The sequence below is a fragment of the Mobula hypostoma genome, chromosome 24 (assembly GCF_963921235.1).
Source record: "Mobula hypostoma chromosome 24, sMobHyp1.1, whole genome shotgun sequence".
Taxonomy (NCBI): domain Eukaryota; kingdom Metazoa; phylum Chordata; class Chondrichthyes; order Myliobatiformes; family Myliobatidae; genus Mobula; species Mobula hypostoma.
The window spans coordinates 30,691,278-30,714,802 of NC_086120.1; the positions used below are offsets into that span (position 1 = coordinate 30,691,278).

The 23,525-nt window shown below is 43.4% G+C and overlaps 1 protein-coding gene across 1 annotated transcript in view; it reads right to left on the reverse strand.

The window, feature by feature from the left end:
• The window catches only part of rgmd (RGM domain family, member D), a 148,340-nt gene that overhangs the window by 60,621 nt on the left and 64,194 nt on the right, over window positions 1-23,525 (reverse strand). Inside the window, exon 2 of the mRNA XM_063032033.1 lies at window positions 11,470-11,510. Within this exon, the coding sequence (XP_062888103.1) occupies window positions 11,470-11,507 (38 nt within the window). The 5' untranslated portion in view covers window positions 11,508-11,510. The remainder of the gene's footprint in view (window positions 1-11,469; window positions 11,511-23,525) is intronic.

The window sequence follows — 23,525 nt, forward strand, 5'->3', positions numbered from 1 at the left end:
ACCTCGTCCCAGGAACATAAGGACCATTTGTCGACCTCGCTATTGACGTCTGAGACTGATGAGGATTTGAACCGTGATTTGGCTTCTGTTTTCACTAAGGACTCTCGTGGACCTATGGAGGAAACTCTGGGGTTTGCTGAAGCAACCCTGCTACTGACAGAGTCTCAGAAGTCATCCTCAGAGGAAGATTTGTAGGTAATTGCAGCACCCAAGCTGGCTGAAATTCCTTCCATTTACAGGGATTTGGACGAGGTCTTTAGTAAAGGAAAGGCCTCGACTCTTTCACCACACCGGCCCTACAACTGTGCAATAGGTCTACTGCCAGGTACGTGTTCCCTGTGGGGTCATTTGTACACACTCTCAGGCCCAGAAAGAAGAAGAGCAATGGAGGAATATATAAAGGAAACTCTTGCCACAGGCTTCATTCATCCCTCCACCTCACCTGCCAGTGCAGACTTCTTCTTCATACAAAAGAAAGATAGGAGCCTGTGGCCGTGCATGGATTATAAAGGATTAAACTGCATAACGGCCAAGAATCACTACTCCCTTCCACATCTGAATATGGCTTTTGACATACTCCAAGAAGCAAGGGTATTCACAAAAGTAGACCTATGGAGTGTGTACAATCAGGGCCGTATTGAGGAAGGCAATGAGTGGAAAACTGCATCCAATGCACCAACAGGGCAGTACAAGTACCAGGTTGTGCCCTCTGGCCTTGCAAACACTCCAGCCACTTTCCAAGACTTTATAAATGATGTGCTCCGGGATACTCTTCATGGGTATGCTTTTGTCTGTCTGGATGATATCCTAATCTTCTCAAGGTCCACGGAGGAGCATGTCGCTCATGTCAGGGACATTTTAAAGAAACTTCTAGACCATGGGCTTCAAGTTGTTTCATTTTTGGGTTTCATCATCTCCCATGGCAATCTCAAGATGGACCCTACCAAGACCCAGGCAGTCAGAGACTGGTCACCACCATCCAGTATCAAACAAGACCAGCAATTCCTGGGGTTTGCTAACTTCGACCAGAAGTTCACCAGGAACTTCAGCTCAGCTGACAGCACTAACTAAGAAATCCAAGGGCCCTTTTGCCTGAATGATTGAAGCAGAGGCTGCTTTTGCAAAGCTAAGCAACGGTTCACAACAGCTCCTGTCTTGGTTTCTCCTAACCCGGACCTTCCCTTCACTGTGGAAATAGATGCTTCAGACATCAGAGTGGGTGCCACCTATCCTAGCAACCACCTTCAGATGGTAGACTGCATTCTTCTCCAGGTGGCTATCCCTGGCAGAGAGGAGCTATGACATTGGAAACTGGGAGCTTCTTGCAGTTAACTTAGCCTTGGAGTAATGGTGTCACTGTCTAGGTGGGACCAAGAACCCTTTTAGCATTTGTACTGACCAAAGAACCTGGCCTATATTCAGGAGGCCAAGAGGCTGAATTCCAGGTAGGCCAGGTGGGCTTTGTTCATAACTGTTTTGAAGTCATCCTGACCTACTGACCGGGGTTGAAAAACCAGAAGCCAGGTGCCCTGCTCCATCAGTTTGATGAACTGGAATGAGAAGAGCAGCCTCAGCCATTTTGCCCCGGGCCAGGGTGGTAGCGCCAATTCGTTGGGGTATTGACTCTCTTGTCCATCAGTCCCAAGTGCAAAGGGCGATTCCTAAGAACGGTCCTCCGGGTCGGCTGTTCGCTCCAAGTTCCGTCCAGTCCAGATACTCCAATAGGAACATTCGTCAAGAATGACCACACACCCTGGGATTGCCAGGACCCTCGAGTTGACCAAGAGGAGGTATTCATGGCCCAGAATGATGAAAGAAGTTCGGCGGTACCTGCAGGCACGCAATGTGTGCACACGGAACAAGGAAGCCCATACCCAACCTCAAGGGCTCCTCTATTCCCTACCTGTTCCGGAATGATCTTGGGCACACATCTCCATGGATTTTATCATGGCTCTCCCACCATCCAAGGGGAAGTCAATCTTCATGGTAGTTGTTGATCGGTTTTCGAAAGCCTGCAAGTTCATTGCCTTGGAGAAGCTATCGTCTGTGGTGGAGACGGCTGAGTTTGTCCTGGACCAGGTCTTTAGGAACCATGGATTTCCGCTGGACATTGTGTGGGATCGTGGTCCACAATTCTCACCACATTTCTGGAGAGCGTTCTGCAAAATGATAGGGGCAACAACAAGCCTTTCCTCTGGGTTTCACCCACAGTCCAACAGCTAGAGGGAGTGGATCAACCGGGATTAAGAATGTACCCTAAGGTGCCTGATCTTGGAAAGACCAGTCGAGTGGTGTGACCATCTGATGTGGGCAGAGGTCGCACACAACACCTTGCAGCATTCAGCGCACAGGATGTCACTGTTTGAGTGCCAATTGGTTATGCTCTGCCTCTCTTTCCGGAACATGAGGCTGAGGTTGCGGTCCTTGCACCGTGGATCTCGTCCAAAGCTGCAATCAAAGATGGGTTAGGGCAAGAGAGATTTTGCTGGACCCTACCCGGAAAGTGAAGACCAAGGCGAACTGAAAGAGAAGTCTGGGACCTGCTTTACAGCCCGGGCAACAGGTCTGGCTGTCCACTCGTGATTTGTCTCTCGGAGTGGAATCTAGAAAGTTGGCACCCAAGTTCATTGGACCCTTTAAGATCCTGACGAAAATAACCAGGTGGCTTACAGCTTGCAGTTCCCCAAGACCCTAAAGATCAACCCCACCTTCTACATCTCTAAATTAAAACCTGTCTGCACCAGCCCCTCAGCCCCACCACAATCAGCCATGCCGCCACCTTAGTTTATCAAGGGGGAAACAGGTCTTCAGGGTGAAAAGACTCTTGGACTCGTCTATTGTTCGAGGGGCTCAGCAATACCTTGTGGACTGGGAAGGATTCAGACCAGAGGAGGAGTTCTGGGTGCCCGAAAGAGACAACCTGGATCCAGCTCTCATCCATGATTACCATCACTGCCTGTCGCAGCAGCCGGGGCCGTCAGGAGTCGACCGTTGGGGAGAGGGTCCTGTTACGAGACACTCCCAATTGTGCTGGCTTCTGGGATTTAGACGCTCAAACTCCCGGAGTATGGATAGCTGACGTGGCCCCGTTAAGGGTTCTGAACAGTCCCGCTAATTGTTAATCATGTTACGAGCGCCAAGAACTGAGTATTTAAACAACATCTGAACTGTGGTTCGGTGCTCAATCGTAAGCCTACTCAAGATATCGCCTGGTGTTTGCTTTGAGCTCAGATCCAGTGTAATACCATATCTTGGTCCTTGCTTCAGATATCCCAGCATTTGGGTCCAATTCATCCTCATCAAGGACTCTTGGCACAGATACCCTATCCTTCTCTCCTGCTTTCTCTGTTCATTTGACCTCAACATCACATTACTCTGGTTAAATTCTCTGCAAATCAATCTTCAGGTCCAGGGTAGATGAGTACATGAAAAAAACGTCAACATTTTAGGAATAGCTTCTTCCCCTCCAGCATCAGATTTCTAAATGTTTCATGAAAACTATCTCACTTATTTTCTCACCTTCTACACTGCTTATTTACAGTCAGTGGCCAATTTATTAGTTACACCAACATACTTGCTCATTAATGCAAATATCTAAATAGCCAATCGTGTGGCAGCAACTCAATGCATAAAAGCATGCAAGCATGATTAGGAGGTTTAGTTGTTGTTCAGACCAAACATCAAAGTGAGGAAGAAATGTGATCTAAGTGACTTTGACTGTGGAATATTTGTTGGTGCTAGACAAGATGATTTGAGTATCTCAGGAACTTCTGATCTCCTGGGATTTTCACGCACAACTGTCTCTAAAGATTATAGAGAATGGTGCAAGAAACCAAAAAAAATCCATTGAGCAGTAGTTTTGTGGGTGAAAGCACCTTATTAACGAGAGAGGTCAGAGGAGAATGGCCAGACTGGTCCAAGCTGACAGAAAGGCAACAGTAAAGGCTGATTTATACTTGTGCGTCAACTCCACGCCGTAGGTACGGCATCGCTGTGAACCCTACGCAGAGCCTACGCAGATCCCTACACCATAGCCTGACATGCACCTCTCCCAGAATGTAATTACGCGTCGCAGCAACGCAGACCACAACAACTGTGATTGGTCCGCCTGGTAGCATCGCATTTCCTCCTACGCTGCAATAGCTTCCCATTGGGTGACTGAAGGGCAGGGAAGGAACTCTGGCTGCAATGCTTTCCATAAAGCTTTACAGACCCCCGAAATTATGGAGGACACATTACGCTTTTACAAAAAAAGACGCTCGCTTTAAACTTGTTTACCCCAAGAAAGACTACCGTGACCGTGAAGCCTTGCACAGGCAGGTGTGTGCGCATGCGCGACGTGCCCGAATTGCAGAGCGACGCAGACACACCAATGCACAAGTATAAATGCTCACAATGCACGTAGGCCTCTTGCTTAAGTTACAGCGTCGAGTTGACGCACAAGTACAAATCAGCCTTAACTCAAAGAATCATGTGTTACAGCAGTGGTGTGCAGAAGAGCATCTCTGAAAGCTCAACACATTGAACCTTGAAGGAGATGGGCTACAGCAGCAGAAGACCATGAACACACACCCAGTGGCCATTTTATTAGGTACATGAGGTACCTAATAAAGTGGCCACTGTATGTATTTTTTATATTTCTTGTAATTTATAGTATAAATTATATATTGCACAGTACTGCTGCCATGAAAGAACTAGTTTTGCGACATATCAGTGATAATAAATCTGATTCTGATTCCGATAAAAGGAAAAAGAAAGATAGATCAGATGCTTGGGGTGAGACAGATAGGGCAGGAATAACTTTCCCACGCAGTATTAACCCATCCCATACAGATGCAGACTTCTTAACAGGGAGTGGAAACCCTGGTCTCTGCAACATTTCCTTCCTCTATTTTTGCAGGAATACCGAGAAATGCTAACTCTAACTTGGTCTTTAAAGTTTGGCCACTCCTTGGGTAAACTTGCTGGGGGAGCTGCAGGCACAGCTGAAAGGACTAACTCAGATAAACCAAATTTCATTTCTGATCATACACCGTATTGGCTCCATTGAAAGACAACTGATGGGGATGGTCAGTTCCCAAGCACTGGATACTAGAGGATCACAAAAATCCAGATGAAGGAGTTACTTCAACAATATTAATGTGTGAGTTACTTCAGACACACATGCTTGAAATGAGAAGGGGCGTGCAGGATGGTGATTGTGTGGTCTCATCAGCATAACCGGCATTAAATGTAGAGGTCTAACTCTCTCAAAGGGAATGAGAGGCCCCTTTAAGCAGTCACTTCCTAGCATAGAGCACGAAAAAGCCCATTTATACTGATAAAGCTGCTTCCCTCGGCTTCACAATGAGATCTCAGGATACTGCCATATGGAAACACTTCACAGGAAGTCGGACTTTTTTGAAACTTAATAAGGAAGTGATTGTTAAGAAAAAACAGGTGCAGAGAAGATTGCGCATAGTTTCTTTAATCGCAGTGCAACCTCCATTCTCCCTCCTCCTATTATCACCATCCCCTTTTCCATGTGTGTGGGACATTTGGTTTATTCACAGCCTCCTTTGTCATTTGGATTCTGTCTGCTTTTCATGCTGAAGACACCCGCACATTTGCTGCTTGTTTGCTGCCTGTATTCAGTGTGCCAGCTGTGTCTCAGTTGGTGGCTCTCCTGCCTCGGAGTCACAGAGGAGCCAGACCCTACTCCTGACTCATCCAGATCACCAGTGTAAAGCCGAGGGAGCACCAGCCTCTCAGAGGTACTGGCTTTCAGATCTGACAAGCCGAGGTCCCTCTGAGGTCGATCCCACAATCTCACAATTTTAAGAGTAGATACTCCCCTCTTGTCCCAAAATGTCGACTGCTTATTTCCCTCCATGGATTGCTGCCTGACCTGGTGAGCTCCTCCAGCATCAGAATCAGAATCGGGTTTAATATCACCGGCACATGTCGTGAAATTTGTTGTGTGTTGCTTTCTTTCTTTTCCTTTTCACTCTTTTCTCTCTGTCTCTCTGAGTTTCATTTTTACACCACCTGAGTGCACTCTTCTAAATGGAAGCATTTCTCCTGTTGGTACTGTTACTGAGGGTATTAGTGCACAATAAATGGAATGATGAAATTTGGGGACCTTGCTCACCCTCTAGTTTCGGTTCTCTATTGGACAGAGGTCTGCTTCAACATTTTAAGTGTTCTGCCATACATATCAAAAGCAAAGATTGTAGTTATTGGGTCATACAGAACAGAAATCAGCCCTACAGCACATTGGCTTCCTGCTGACCATCAAACACCATTTTACATCAATATAATAATTTTCACATTAATATAATAATATATGTACAATAATTTAAAATTGCATGATTTGTCTTCTTTTGCACATTTCTTGTTTGACTGTCTTTGTTTATGTATAGTTTGCAAAAATTCTATGGTAGTTCTTTATTTTCCTGTAAATGCCTGCAAGAAAATTAATCCCCAACCATATCGCAGCCACTGCCCTGCGACCAGACATTGTCCTAGTGTCTGAGTCTACTAAGCAAGTGGTGCTGCTGGAGCTGACAGTCCCATGGGAAGATAGCTTGGAAGAGGCCTTTGAAAGGAAGCTCTCCAAGTACGCAGGACTGGTCAGCAACTGTCAGCAGGCTGGATGGAGAGCGAGGTGTCTCCCAGTGGAGGTTGGTTGTAGGGGATTTGCAGCCCGTTCCTCAGCTAGAGCCTTCAGCAATTTGGTCATGGAGGGAGAGAGGAAGAGGAGAGCCATCCGCAGTACTACCGATGCGGCAGAGAGGGCCTCAAGATGGCTGTGGCTCAAAAGAGGGGAGCCATGGAGTCATAAGTAGCTAGCCATCTGGACACAAGCTGGGGTCTGATCAGCCCCGGCTGGGTCACCTGGAGGAGGTTGTATGATGTTGAAAGACCCGAAACACCCGATGATTCCAGGAACATCACTGAAGATGTGTCCAGGAGCATCAGTAGATGTATGTACACAGCAGTTTATTTTCCTGTAAATGCCTGCAAGAAAATTAATCTCAAGATAGTATATGATGACATATACTGTATGTACATTGACAATATCTTTACTTTGACTTTGAACAGAATGGTATCTGGTCTCCTAGGCACATCTGTGGGTGTGGCATAGCTAAGATCGTTGGACTGATGTTTAAATTGAATTATGCACGTGAGATGCAAGGAAGCACTTGTGCAGCAGTGGCTCACTGGGAGTTCAGATGTGATTTTGAAAGCAGTAGGCTAATGCAGATTCAATAAGTTTAATTTCAATGTGTGTACTTCGAGTGATGAAAGGCACGGTGGGTTAGGGATGTGAAATGGAAAATACAAGTCTCTCTGGAGTAGGTTGTATTGAAAGAAAATGTTTGGGAACCTCCGCTTAGTCACATCCTGAGATCAGTGATTGCTGAGGGAAGTTTTGGTAACTGACAGCTGTTGTAAGGTCTGCCCTTAGGGGGGAGATCCACATTACTGAGACCAGGAAATCAGAGGGAAATGGCAGGTCTGCTGTTTTGTATATGTGTGGAGAGAGTGTGTGTGAGTTTATCTATCTTGTGTGAGTGTGTACATGAATGGAGAATGCATGATGATACACATGTACCCGTGTTGGCTGTGTGAGTACGTAGGTTTAATATAAACTCTGATGGCATCTGAGTTCATGAATATAAATTACATGTGAGTGGAGGAAGGGCACTTAGGTATGCTTGGTGTGATTTTATATATTGTTATTTCAATGCTGCGGTGGCATAATAATCATGTTATTGTGCTAGCAATTCAAAGGTGGAGACTGATGATAGTGAGATAGCATTTAAACTCCACTTTGGATTTAAATTCAGTGAAATAAATAAATCGGGAATTAAACAACAGCATCAGCATGCCAAGAAACTGATATACACCCATATGATTCACAAACATTCTTAGTGCCAGGCAAATAACCTTTTCCTTGATGCCAATAAGACAAAGGAGATGGCTATTGACTTCACCACTCACGTCCCTCTTTACATCGGTGGCACAGCGGTGGAAACTGCGAGCAGTTTCTCGCGCAACCTCTCACGGTCCCAGAACACATCCTAAGCATTTAGGAAAGCTCACCAATGCCTTCCTTTAATTTCTGAGGAGGCTGACGAGAGGTGGACTGTGCACATCAATACTCAAGACCTTCATTAGATACATAGTAAGAGAGCATTCTAACATGCTGCATCACTGCATTGTAAAGAAAGTACAGTGCACCAGACATGTAGTCAAAACTGCCCAATGCATCACTGGCATCAGACTACCCGTCATCAAGGATTACAGTGCTGTGCAAAAGTCCTAGGCGCGCGCACACACACACACACACACACACACACACACACACACACGCACACACACACGCACACACGCACACACGGGGGGGGGGGGGGTGATTGATAAGTTGATAGGTTCGTGACCTAAGGTAGAAGGAGTCAATTTTAGAAAACCTAGCACATTTATTTTCAACATAGTCCCCTCCTACATTTACACACTTAGTCCAGTGGTTGTGGAGCATACGGATCCCTTCTTTGTAGAAGTCGGCGTCTTGGACCTCCAGAAAGTGGTCCACAGCAGGATGATTGATAAGTTCGTGGCCTAAGGTAGGAGGCAATGAGTTATTAACTTCAAACTTTCTGCATAATCACTCAAAGAGTTGAGCTGCACGTGCATGTAACGAGAGCTGTATAACTCAACTCCTTCTACCTTAGGCCACAAACTTATCAATCACCCCTGCTGTGCACAGTTTTGTATTTGTCAAGCAACACACATCAAAGTTGCTGGTGAACACAGCAGGCCAGGCAGCATCTCTAGGAAGAGGTACAGTCGACACTTCAGGCCGAGACCCTTCATCAGGACTAACTGAAGGAAGAGTTAGTAAGAGATTTGAAAATGGGAGGGGGAGGAGGAGATCCGAAATGATAGGAGAAGACAGGAGGGGGAGGGATGGAGCCAAGAGCTGCAGTTGATTGGCAAAAGGGATATGAGAGGATCATGGGACAGGAGGCATAGGGTGAAAGAAAAGGGAGAGGGGGGAAAAAGCCAGAGGATGGGCAAGGGGTATAGTGAGAGGGACAGAGTGAGAAAAAGGAGAGAGAGAGAAAGAATGTGTGTATATAGATAAATAACGGATGGGGTACAAGGGGGAGGTGAGGCATTAGCAGAAGTTAGAGAAGTCAATGTTCATGCATCATATACACACATTCTTTTTCTCTCTCTCCTTTTTCTCCCTCTGTCCCTCTCACTATACCCCTTGCCCATCCTCTGGGCTCCCCCCTCCCCCTTTTCTTTCTCCCTAGGCCTCCTGTCCCATGATCCTCTCATATCCCTTTTGCCAATCGACTGTCCAGCTCTTAGCTCCATCCCTCCCCCTCCTGTCTTTTCCTATCATTTGGGATCTCCCCCCTCCCACTTTCAAATCTCTTACTAGCTCTTCTTTCAGTTAGTCCTGACGAAGGGTCTCGGCCTGAAATGTCGACTGTACCTCTTCCTAGAGATGCTGCCTGGCCTGCTACGTTCACCAGCAACTTTGATGTGTGTTACTTGAATTTCCAGCATTTGCAGAATTCCTCATGTTTACTGTATTTGTCAACGTGAAATGGAGCGTTTGTTTGTAAATCTGGTGGGAGCAAAGGATGTTGGGAATGGAGAGGGTGGAGTTCCACGGAGGGACATGGGACAGGTGGCAGAGCAGGGCAGGTGAGGGGGGTGTGGTATGGGTGCAGATACATCCAGTCCTGGTCACTTGATTCCAAGCACTTGGCTTAATGATCATTGCAGGATGTCTCTCTGGTGCTTCCTGCTCTCTCCCCTCTTCCCACTCTCAGTCCACAATAGAGACCCACATCAGAATCAGGTTTATCATCACTCACATATGTCATGAAATTTGTTTTTTTCTGCAGTAGCAGTATAGTGCAATACATAAAGTTGCTACAGTACTGTGCAAAGCTCTAAGGTACCCTAGCTCTATATATGTGCCTAAGACTTTTTTGCAGTACTGTATGTACAGAAAAGTGCCAGAAAAAGGCTAGCAATATAATGAAAGATCCCACCCACCTTGCTTATGGACTGTTTGACCCATTCCCATCAGGGAGGAATCTATGTAGCATCCACGCCAGGATCATCAGACTGAAAAACAGTTACTTTCCCTTAACGGAAAGGCTGATCAACACCTCCACCCACTAACCCACCCCACCACCACTAATTTATTGTTTCCAATCAGAATCACCTTATGTACAGAAATTCCTATGCCTTGTGTCACATTATGGACATACAATCAATCAATGTACATAAGCTATCTTATGTATTAATATTTCTTTGGTGGCAAGAACAGGAAGGCAGATTACTATCTGAATGGTGTTAAGTTAGGAAAAGGGGAAGTACAACGAGATCTAGGTGTCCCTGTTCATCAGTCACTGAAAGTAAGCATGCAGGTACAGCAGGCAATGAAGAAAGCTAATGGCATGTTGGCCTTCATAACAAGGGGGGTTGAGTATAGGAGCAAAGAGGTCCTTCTGCAGTTGTACAGGGCCCTGGTGAGACCACACCTGGAGTATTGTGTACAGTTTTGGTCTCCAAATTTGAGGAAGGACATTCTAGCTGCTGAGGGAGTGCATCGTAGGTTCACGAGGTTAATTCCCGGGATGGCGGGACTGTCATATGTTGAAAGATTGGAGCAACTGGGGTTGCATACACTGGAATTTAGAAGGATGAGAGGGGATCTGATTGAAACATATAAGATTATTAAGGGATTGGACAGGCTAGAGGCAGAAAATATGTTCCGTATGTTGGGGGAGTCCAGAACCAGAGGCCACAGTTTAAGAATAAGGAGTAGAAAATTTAGAACGGAGTTGAGGAAAAACTTTTTCACACAGAGGGTTGTGGTTCTGTGGAATGCTCTGCCTCAGAAGGCAGTAGAGGCCAATTCTCTGGATTCTTTCAAGAAAGAGTTAGATAGAGCTCTTAAAGATAGCGGAGTGAAGGGATATGGGGAGAAGGCAGGAAAAGGGTACTGATTGTGGATGATCAGCCATGATCACAGTGAATGGTGGTGCTGGCTCGAAGGACTGAATGGCCTACTCCTGCACCTATTGTCTATTGTCTATTGTCTATTATTGTAGATTTTTTGTGCTGCATCAGATCCAGATTTACAATTACTTTGTTCCCCTTATATTTGTGTACTGGAAGTAACATTAAGCAGTCTTGAACATTGAATCTTGAATCTTCAGGTGAAGTGAGTCCATACATACACTTGCCCATGTGTACTCCAGACTTACAGATATGTGGTTGATATCTAATTGTTCTCTGAAATAGTCAATAAGACAATAAGTTCAAAGGCAATTAATGCTGGTCTGGCAACTCCAATTCTAGTAAATGAATCAATCAAACTTGCTTCAACCCTCTGAAGATCTCATGTTGACACCTAGAGTAAAGCAGAACTTCAAGGAGATAAAGAGAACTTACCCCAGTGAACACCTCTGGGTCCTTGCCAAGCTCTTCATTGCCTGAATGGGAAAGAGAAAAGGCTTTGGTGAAAATGTCACTTGGACATATTTTAAACTCTTCTCCATTTGAGTTCACCGAAAAAAATCATTTCTGGTTCCAGCAGCGTTGTGTTTTCTTAATGCTGCCCGGCCTGCTGAGTTCCTCCAGCATTTTCTGTGTGTTGCTAGGAGTTTTCTTTTACCTCTTTTCTATTTTCATACATGTTGGTACTTTATTTAATTTTTGTGGAATTGTGATTAGCAAAGAAAATAAAAACGTCAAAACATTGTATCAAGAACAGAGGATGTTTTCTCTAGCACCCTGTCCAAAGTTTGTCCCTTGACCAACTATACTAAAGAAGATTATTTGGCCTTCATATTGTTACAACACCAATTCATAACTTACCTTGACACGGCAGCAATGTGAACGAAGCTTGCCAGGAGCATTTTCAAACAAAGGATTGACACAACCGAATTTCTTCATGATTTTCTAGCTTTGAATAATGAACCAAATTATTGGTTCTTTGCTTCGTTCAGCTGGTATCATCTATGTAACAGAAAACTGGGGGCTTAAATGCCATAGACAGCTGCTCATAAACTCAGCCCTAAGGTCAAGACCATATTAACATGTCCAGGAAATAAGAAGGAAATAACAGACTTACTGTTTGGTGTGAGGAGAGTGTGTGTCTTTTTTTGTGAGCATGTTGGGTGACGCAGCCACATAGCCATGTTGAGAAGGAGATGTACATCAGTTCTACTGTCCTCAGTGACACATGATACCAACACTCTCTCTACCCATACACATTTCAGAGGATAATTAAAGTGCCTGTGGCAATATTCATCGGGGGTCAATTCTCCAGGTGTACTGCTTCGTGTTTGTCCCTCAAAGTAATCTTAAAGTTGGATGAGACTAAAAGGTCTAAGGTTTCTGGGATCTTGCTGAGCAAATGAGCGCTACCTCTAAGTAATTGCATAGCAAATTAGTGTGGAAGCAAATTGCGTTGATGAACACAGATGAACTAGTGGTAGGATATCTGAGATTATGTAAAATTTACAGAGAATAGAACAAGATAGAGGAATGTACAACTCATGGCGGTTCAGCAGCTATGTTACCAGGTTAGTAATCAGTTCAAAGTTCAAAGTAAGTTTATTATCAAAGTACATATATGTTACCATATACAATCCTGAGATTAACTTTTTTTAATGGGTTGCCTCAATAAATCCATAATAGAATAATATCCACAACAGAATCATTGAAAGACCGCACCAACAGTGTGCAAAAGACAACAAACAGTACCAATACAAAAGAGAAAGAATAATAATAATAAATAAACAAGCAATAAATACCAAGAATGTGAAATGAAGGGTCATTGAAAGTGAGTCCATAGATTGTAAGAACATTTCAATGATGGACTCATGATCTAAAATTCCATGGCATCTGTGACTTTAAATTCATTCAATAATCTAAAATTCCAAGGAAAACACCAACTAGTTATAGATAGATAGATAGATACTTTATTGATCCTGAGGGAAATTGGGTTTCATTACAGCCGCACCAACCAAGAATAGAGCATAAATATAGCAATACAAAAACCACAAACAATCAAACAACAAAATGCAAACTATACCAGATGGAAAATAAGTCCAGGACCAGTCTATTGGCTCAGGGTGTCTGACCCTCCAATGGAGGAGCTGCAAGTTCGATGGCCACAGGCAGGAACGACCTCTCGTGCCGCCCAGTGTTGTATCTCGGTGGAGTATGGCCGAAGTCCAACAGTAAAAAGTGAAGATGAGCAGAACAGTATAGATCATTAAAAAAAACATTTGTTTTTGTTGTTCAGAGGACAAAACTGCCCTCTTTACTTCACCTAGTCAATGAGTGACCGCCGATAAAACAGTGTGGCTGACTGATCACTCAGTTGTATGCTAACTGCAGTGCTGAGATAGCAAAAGGGATTAAAATGAAAAGATTGCTTGGCACAAAATTAGGACCAATACTAAAGTGTTTATATTTCAGCTAACTTTACAAATGTCCTCTTCACAGACGCCTAGAGATTGGTGTCTAAAGTAGGAGAGACTGACTGGTCAAGAAGCAACCTAACAAGGTTGACCATACAGACAGTATTCTGCTCCAGAGTTTGGTGGTATGTCCTGTTCTCAGAGAGGACAGCAGTGGGAAAGGGTAGTCAGCAGTGTTGACTCCATTTCCCATGAGATCATATGACATCTATCATCTTCACTAGACTGATGACTCAGGACTCCTTGATGTTGAAGAATACTTGGAAGAAGCAGCAGAGAACAAGGCTACAGAATGTACTCTGAGTGGGAGAATTCAATGTCCATCACAATGTACCACTAATGGCTGAATTCTTAAGGGCAGCCAGATAGGTCTGTGGAGATGCTTTTCTCATTCAGGAGGCGATGTATCATTTGAATTCTTTACTATGGAAGTTTTCGGTGTTCAGTCATTTGATTTAATTTAAAACGGAGGTTGGTAGATTTTTGGACAATCAAATGATATGGAATAGAGAAGGATGAGGTAGAAGAGAGTCCTGTTAAAGGTTCACAGCCCACTACGTTGACTGTTTATGTTCCTCTGTGGATGTTAGCCTGACCTGCTGAGTTCCTCCAGCATGTTGTGTGCGTGTTTCTCTGGTTTTCAGCATGTGCAGAATCTCTTGGGTTTAAGGTAAAAGAGTAGCCATCACCTTGTTGAATGGCAGAACAGGCTTGAGGGCCTGAATGGCCTCTTTCCATTCCCATTCCCTATGCCCCTACATTTATTGCTCCTGGTCTGTCATGAAGCTCTGCTTCCAACAGCACATTTGGCATATTTTCACCAGAAGGACTGCAGTATTCACCAAACTAGCCCCATTACAACATTCTCAAGGGTACTTATGCTTAGGGAATGGGTTCTGGTGCTTACCAATGAAACTTGGATCCTTAGAAAAAGTGAATAAATGGAAAACAAGGAAAAAGGTAATGTTATTCAAGGTAGAAAGTACAAATGAAATTTATTATCGAAGTATACTACCCTAAGATTCATTTTCTTGTAGGCATTCACAGTAGAACAAAGAATTACAACAGAATCAATGAAAAATGGCTCAAAAACAAAACTGTTAAACAATCAATGTGTAAGAGAAGACAAACTTTACAAATACAATAATAATAATAAGTAAATAAGTAAAGAAAATAAATGTGAATTGTAGAGTCCTCGAAAGTGAGTCCATACGTTGTGGAATCAGTTCAGAGTTGAGGTGAATGATGTGATCCATGCTGAATCAGGAGCCCCGATGGTTGAAGGGTAGTTATTCAATCTGGAGATAACAAAGGCACGGATGAGGGTCAGCGGCAAGTAGACTGAGGCAGGGGTTAAGAAGAAGGCAGGGACTCTCCTTGGAAGATGGGCATAAGAGCCCTTGACAACCACCATCAGTGACGCTGAAGACAGATGACTAATTCTGTCCCTGCTTTAGTCCATTTATCCACGTCACGCCAGGCCACACAGCATCCGCAGGTGCGGGTAAGAGACTAAACATTCCACACATCTTTTGCATTCTAATTAAATGCTTTGCTATACCTACTCGTTGTGCAACCTGAGATTGCGCAGCAAGAAGATTGTGTATAATGCAGAAGAAATCAAAGGCAGCACAGTCTTACAATATCAGAATCAGAATCAAAATTGGGTTCAATTTCTCTGACATTAAGTTGGACCTTTGAACCTTTGAATCTTTGAACACACTGTGAAATTTGTTAACTTAGCAGCAGCAGTACAATGCAACAAAAGATAAATATAGAAAAATTAAATAAATGAATTTCAGTAATTAAATATATGTATATTAAATAGTTCAATTGAAAATAGTGCAAAAACAGAAATAATTAAAAAGGTGAGGTAGTGTTCAAGCTCATTTAGAAATCTGATGGTAGAGGGGAAGCAGCTGTTCCTGAATCATGAGTGTGTGCCTTCAGGCTTCTGTACCTCCTTCCTGATAGTAACAGAGAGAAGAGGGCATGACCTGAGTGACTGGGGTCCTTAATAATGAACATCACCTTTCTGAGGCACCGCTCCTTGACGATGTCCTGGATACTACGGAGGCTAGTACGCATGATGGAGCTGACTAATGTTACAACTCTCTGTAGCTTCTTTCGATCTTATGCTGTAGGCGGCCCCCCCCCCCATTCTAGACAGTGATGCAGCCTGTCAAAATGCTCTCCACTGTACATCTGTAGAAGTTTTCAAGTGTCCTAATCAAATACAGCCACTGTTTTGCTTCAAGTAGTAAAAGTTTATCCCAAAAGGAAAATTTATCCTAAGCTGGGGGTTCTGGGGGAAGGGGACAACGCAGGGGAAAAGTGGTATTCTTTTGGAACCACGCACTGGGGTTTGACCTTGGCTACCTCATTTCAGACTTGATTTATTTCTGACTGAAGATTGAGCTGATTGTCAGGAGCACTGGAGCAAGATTGACGACAGGCAGTGTGTCGACAAGGTGGAGACATTTTAAGCAGCAAGTTGTGATACTGCGGAAGCAGTATCTGAAGGTTGTGGTAACAGGCGCAGAGGATCACTGCAATGTCACAACGTGAAAGAAGGCTGCTTCAGATTCCGATTCAGAGTCATGACATGCACATTGAAACATACAGTGAAAAGGGTCATCGAGTTAGCAACGAACACGCCCAAGAGTTTACTGGGGGTAGCTGCAATTGGTGCCACACATTCCAACATCAACATAGGATGCCCATAATGTTCAACACAACAACAGAACAACATGCACAACATAGAACAACACAGGCAGTAACTACTACAGAAAAAACTCCTACTCTCCCCCTCCCCCACCTCCACACCCACGGGCCCCCAACCCCAGGATGCGATATTTGACCCAATGACTCCCCACCAGCTTCATCGCAAGAGCTATCCAGCTAACCCTACCTCTCTGCCTTTTCGCCCTGCAATGTAAAAGAAAATTTTGAAGTACTTTTCCAGTTCCTTGGAGAACGTTATAATTCTCTCTGCCTTCACTATTTCAACAGTACACTCAAGATTCAAACCACTCCCTGCATTAAAAAAATTCTTAACAGCTTTGATTTATTTGCCAATAACCTTCATTCCGGTTCTCTGGTTTTGAGCTCTCCCCTATTGTGAGCAATTCTTCTTCATCCAGATCGTTCATGACTTTAAATGCCTCTATTAGATCTGCTCCTAACTATTCCAAGGAGAAAAGTACTCCAGTCTATGTGTAATACCGAAGTTCCTCATCATTGGAAATATTACACCCTCTTTATTCTTTCCAAAAAACTAAATAATGGTAATCACTTGAGTTTAAGCAATACTATGACCATGATGATCAGTTTGCATTAACATAGACTTTGATTTTTTTTTCTCTCTTTCTATCTTGTAAAAATTGTTTATCGTTAATTTGGTTATTCTTATGAATGCTGCTTATTTGATGCCACGATGTTGCTGCGTGTTTTTAGCGCACCGGTGCATGCAAGTACTTGTGCATATGACAGTAAACTAGACCTTGAATTTGAAGTAGATTCGGCAGCAATTTTAGAGCTGAAACACCTGAAATATCTGCTCGTCTCTGGAAAGAACAGGTTAGAGGGACTAATGGGTGAGTTTGTTCATAGAAGCAGTAGAGGCATGATAGGCAAAGTGGCAACCTCCCTGAACTGTGTGGATGCTATGAAGATAAGGAAAGGGAATTGAAATCCAGGGAGACAATTGTTCCTTTGGTGAAGGCACGAAAGAAAGCGAGTAATCAGTGCTGCTTATGAAGGAAAAAAGACATGCAGTGAAATAATCTTTATTCATGAACTCAGGACATCTCAAAGAACCTCAAGGACAATTAAATTCTTTTTGATAGCATCTTGCATTTACATGGTATCATTACTGTGACAAAGATTTCAAAGATACTTCACAGAAGTGTTATCAAACCAAAATTGACACCGAGCCACAGATTAGGGAAATGAGTAAAAGCTTTGTAAAAGAATTTTAAGCAGCTTTTTAGGGATGGTTCAGCAGGGTGCTTGATTGTTTGATTGTGTACAGAATTATACAAAGTGGTGTAAACTAAGATACATTATTCCAATTGGTAGAGGCTCAAGGAGCAGAGGACGTAGATTTACAGCGGCCAACAATGAATCTAGGGGATGACGTGATCAAAATCTTTTTAACATTTTTAACACTGTTTGATTTGATTGCAACGCTTCAAAGAGTGGCGGCTGCTCATTCAAAGTGTATCTTTCAGAATCAGAATCGGGTTCAATATCACAGACATATGTCTTGAAAATTATTGTTTTGTGGCAGCAATACATTGCAATACATAATAATACAACTATAGATTACAATAAGAAGTATATAAAAATGAAAATTAAATTAAATATGTAGTGTAAAAAGAGAGGGGAAAATGTTGAGATAATGTTCATGGGTTCATTATCCATTCAGAAGTCTGATGATGGAGTGGAAGAAGCTGTTCCTGAATTGTTGATTGTGGGTCTTCAGGCACTTGTACCTCCTCCTTGATGGTAGCAATGAGAAGAGGGCATGTCCTGCGTGATGGGGGTCCTTAATGATGGATGTTAGCTTTTTGAGGCATCACCTTTTGAACGTGTCCTGGATGCTGGGGAGGCTAGTGCCCGTGAGGGAGCTGACTGAGTTTACAACTTTCTGCAGGTTTTTCTGATCCTGTGCAGTGGCCCCTCCATACCAGATAGTGATGCAACCAGTTAGAATGCTTACCGCGGTACATCTGTAAGTGCCTTTGGTGACATTCCAATTCTCCTCAAACTCCTAATGAATTATAGCCACTGTCGTGCATCAATGGGTTGGGCCCAAGATAGATCCCAGAGACATTGACACACAGGGACTTGAATCTGCTCACCCTTTCCACTTCTGGTCCCTCACTGAGGACAGGCGTGTGTTCCCATCAACTCCCAATTTCAGAAGTCCACAATCAATTGTTGAGTGCAGGGTTGTTGTTGTGACACCACTCAAATAGCTGATCTATCTTTATGCCCCATCATCACCATCTGAGATTCTGCCAACAATAGTTGTGCCATCAAAAAATTTATAGATGGTGTTTGAGCTGTGCCCATCCACAGAGTCATGGATGTAGGGAGAGTGGAGCAGTGGGCTAAGCACACATCCTTGAGGTGTGCCAATGTTGATTGTCAATGAAGAGGAGATGTTACTTCTGACCGTGGTCTCCCAGTGAGAAAGTCTAGGATCCAGTTGCAGGGGGAGGTACAGGGCCCAGGTTTTGGATTAGAACTGAGGGTACGATTGTGTTGAATGCTGAGCTAAGTTCAATAACCAGTAGCCTGAGTGGAGTGCCGGTGGGACTGCACTGCTGTAGACCTGTTGTAGCGAAAGGAAAATTATAGCGGGTCTTAAATAAATAAAATAGGACAAACGGGGAATGGATAAATACATGAAGGCAAAAAGTTGCAGAGCTAAGAAGAACAAACAGGGAAATGGGACTGATTGGGTTGGTTGACAAAATTCTAGACAGAATCAATGGGCTGAAAGGTCACTTACTGTTCACTAACAATTCCGTGACTCTATGAAAGACACGTTAGAGAGGGAAAGAAGTTAAGGGAAGGCACTTCAGAGTTTGACAGCTGAATCCACCACCACTGGTGAAGTGCTTATATCAGAGATATCAAAGATTCAAATTGGAGGAACACAAAGTGCTCAGAGGACTTTTACGTTGAGGGAGATTATTGAAGCTGAAGTCATATGCACAGTTGCTTATGTGTAACTTATGTAACTCATGTGTTAAGATCCCCTCCAGTTTGCCTACCAGCCCCGACTAGGAGTTGAGGATGCCATTGTCTACCTGCTGAACCGTGTCTACGCCCACCTGGACAAGCCAGCGAGCACTGTGAGGGTCACGTATTTTGACTTCTCTAGTGCATTCAACACCATCCGCCCTGCTCTGCTGGGGGAGAAGCTGACAGCGATGCAGGTGGATGCTTCCCTGGTATCATGGATTCTTGACTACCTGACTGGCAGACCACAGTACGTGTGCTTGCAACACTGTGTGTCCGACAGAGTGATCAGCAGCACTGGGGCTCCACAGGGGACTGTCTTGTCTCCCTTTCTCTTCACCATTTACACCTCGGACTTCAACTACTGCACAGAGTCTTATCATCTTCAGAAGTTTTCGGATGACTCTGCCATAGTTGGATGCATCAGCAAGGGAGATGAGGCTGAGTACAGGGCTACGGTAGGAAACTTTGTCACATGGTGTGAGCAGAATCATCTGCAGCTTAATGTGAAAAAGACTAAGGAGCTGGTGGTAGACCTGAGGAGAGCTAAGGTACCGGTGACCCCTGTTTCCATCCGGGGGTCAGTGTGGACATGGTGGAGGATTACAAATACCTGGGGATACGAATTGACAATAAACTGGACTGGTCAAAGAACACTGATGCTGTCTACAAGAAGGGCCAGAGCCGTCTCTATTTCCTGAGGAGACTGAGGTCCTTTAACATCTGCCGGACGATGCTGAGGATGTTCTACGAGTCTGTGGTGGCCAGTACTATCATGTTTGCTGTTGTGTGCTGGGGCAGGAGGCTGAGGGTAGCAGACACCAACAGAATCAACAAACTCATTTGTAAGGCCAATGATGTTGTGGGGATGGAACTGGACTCTCTGACGGTGGTGTCTGAAAAGAGGGTGCTGTCTAAGTTGCATGCCATCTTGGACAATGTCTCCCATCCACTACATAATGTATTGGGTGGGCACAGGAGTACATTCAGCCAGAGACTCATTCCACCGAGATGCAGCACAAAGCGTCATAGGAAGTCATTCCTGCCTGTGGCCATCAAACTTTACAACTCCGCCCTTGGAGGGTCAGACACCCTGAGCCAATAGGCTGGTCCTGGATTTATTTCATAATTTACTGGCATAATTTACATATTACTATTTAACTATTCATGGTTCTATTACTATTTATTATTTATGGTGCAACTGTAACGAAAACCAATTTCCCCCGGGATCAATAAAGTATGACTATGACTATGTATGCATAGGTGCAATGAAAAGCTTACTTGCAGAAGCATCAGAGGCACACAGAATCAGACACAGCTTTCACATGAAAAACATAAATTAAGCATTGATTGTACAAAATTATATAAGAAATAACCCAATTAGAACAAAGAAACAAAGACCATTTTGTATAAAGTGGTCAAAATGATCTGAAGACACTTTCTCCAACTCTCTTTCTGATACTACTAACTTTTTAGTGTCTACCTCTATGGCTAAAGACTTGATCATCTATCCTATCTCTATGCATGGCACACCATTAAATATTTCATAGAATGCTTCTTGGGATTTTTTTGTTAAATAAATGAAGATTGCTATTAATATTATTATTAATCAGAGACAGAGAAGTGGAAAGGATCGGTAACCTTAAATTCCATGGCATTATCATATCGGAAGATCTGTCCTGGGACCAGCATGTAAGTGCCATTACAAAGAAGGTACGATAATGGGTAGAAGGTTTCACAGATTTCGCACGTCATCTAAAATTTTGGCAAATTTCTATAGATGCACAGTGACTGGATGCATCATGGCCTGGTATGGAAACACCAATGCCAATGCATGGAAAAAAAAACACAAAAGGTGTTGGACACAGCCCAGTCCATCACAGGCAAAGCCTTCCCCATCATTGTGCACATCTACAAGGAGCGCTGCCAGAAGACAGTAACATCCACCATCGAGGACCCCCACCATCCAGACCTTCAGGATGGAGGTACAGTACAGGAAGGTTAAGTTCCACACCACCAGGTTCAAGAGCAGTTAGGTGACGTATACCTACTTCGATAATAAATTTACTTTGAACTTTGAATAGCCTGTTGAAAGGCTATTGAGTGATTTGTATTTAAGAGTAGTGTAATTAACATCTTCTTGCATTGTAAATCCTCGGCTATCAGCAAAATTCTTCTCTGGGTAGCGGAACTGAAATCAGAATCAGGTTTAATATCACTGGCATATGTTGTGAAATTTATTAACTTAGTGGCAGCAGTGCAATGCAATACATGATAACAGAGAGTAAAATAAATAAGTGAATCAATTTCAGAAAGTATATATATGTAAATTAAGTAGTTAAATTAAAAATAATGTAAAACCAGAAATGATAAAAGTGAGTTAGTGTTCATGGTTCAAAGTCCATTTAGGAATCGGATGGCAGAGGGAAAGAAGCTGTTCCTGAATCGCTGAGTGTGTGCCTTCAGGCTTCTGTACCTCCTCCCTGATGGTAACAATGAGAAGAGGGCATGTCCTGGGTGATGGGACTCTTTAATGATGAACGCTGCCTTTCTGAGGCACCAATACTTGCAGATGTCATGGATACTATGGAGGCTTGTACCCAAGATGGAGCTGACTAATTTTACAACTTTCTGTAGCTTCTTTGATCCTGTGAAGAAGGCCCCCCACCCCCGATACCAGACAGTGATGCAGCCTATCAGAATCTGTTGATGTTTTTGAGTGTCTTAGATGACAAACCAAATCGCCTCAAACTCCTAATGCAATATAACTGCTGTCTTCTCTTCTTCATAGCTGCATCAATGTGTTGGGGCCAGGTCAAATCCTCAAAGATCTTGACATCCAAGAACTTGAAATTGCTCACTCTCTTTACTTCTGATCCTTCTACAAGGATTGGCTTGTGTTCCCTCGTCCTACCCTTTCACAAAGTCCACGATCAGCTCTTTGGTCTTTCTGAAATTGAACCACAAAGTTATGGGTATAGAGAGAGTAGAGCAGTGGGCTAAGCACACACCCCTGAGGTGCACCAGTGTTGATCATCAACAAGGAGGAGATATCAATAACAATCAGCACAGATTGTGGTCCTCTGGTTAGGAAGTCGAGGATCCAATCCTAGAGGGAGGTACAGAGGCCCAGGTTCTGTAGCTTATAAATCAATGATGGTGTTAAATGCTAAATTATAGTCAACAAACATCAGGGTGACTTTATTCACTGTAACACATTCACAGGCCAAGCCCAAGTGTCAGTGGTTGACATTGAAGTATCCTATCTGGTGAGTCAGGTTATCATTATTCCACCTGCTTTTTACCTCTTGGAGTCCCTTTAGTAAAACTAACAAACTCATTTCAACTGACAAGACAACTGCTTATCTACATTAATACCCATCAAATTCAGGGCTGTTTGTCGCTTGCAATGATCTGACCTGAAGCTGCTCTCTTCATGGCTTAACTCCCCATGGCTTGACGTGATTACACGGAGATGAAATCACTTTGTTTGTACTTGAGTATCGTGTTTATTCTTTGATCTCATGATGTCAGTTCTATGCATATATGTTTAACTTGCTAGCTGACACCACTGAAGAAAGTCTACTGAACTCTGGCTAATGACAATCTTCTATCAGGCCAATCAGTAATTCCTGTTACTTCCCTACTCCCCATCAAAATTTTCTCTCCTCTTCTCCTGATGGGGCTTAGGCACAATCCCATAAGCCCACATGCAATCCCATAGGCTCAGGCTCACTCATTTCAGATCAAAACTGATAAGATTAGTTTAATTTATATACATGAGAGTGTAATGAATTCCTTGCTCGCTCGCATGAAGCTCACATTATATATATATATGATTGAAGATTTAAGAGTTAGATGTATTATCACTGACATATGACATGAAAACATATAAATTACAAAAATAAATGAATTGTGCAAAAAGAACAAATAATGAGGTAACACACATAAAAGTTGCTGGTGAACGCAGCAGACCAGGCAGCATCTCTAGGAAGAGGTACAGTTGACGTTTCAAGCCAAGACCCTTCGTCAGGACGAAGTCAGTCAGTCCTGATGAAGGGTCTCGGCCCAAAACGTTGACTGTACCTCTTCCTAGAAATGCTGCCTGGCCTGCTGCGTTCACCAGCAACTTTTATGTGTGTTGCTTGAAATTCCAGCAGGTATCCTCATGTTTGCATTTTTAAATAATGAGGTAGTTGTATTTTCCATTTCAGTAATATTTGAGTCATATTGTAAATATATTGTTTGATAAAGCATTCTTTG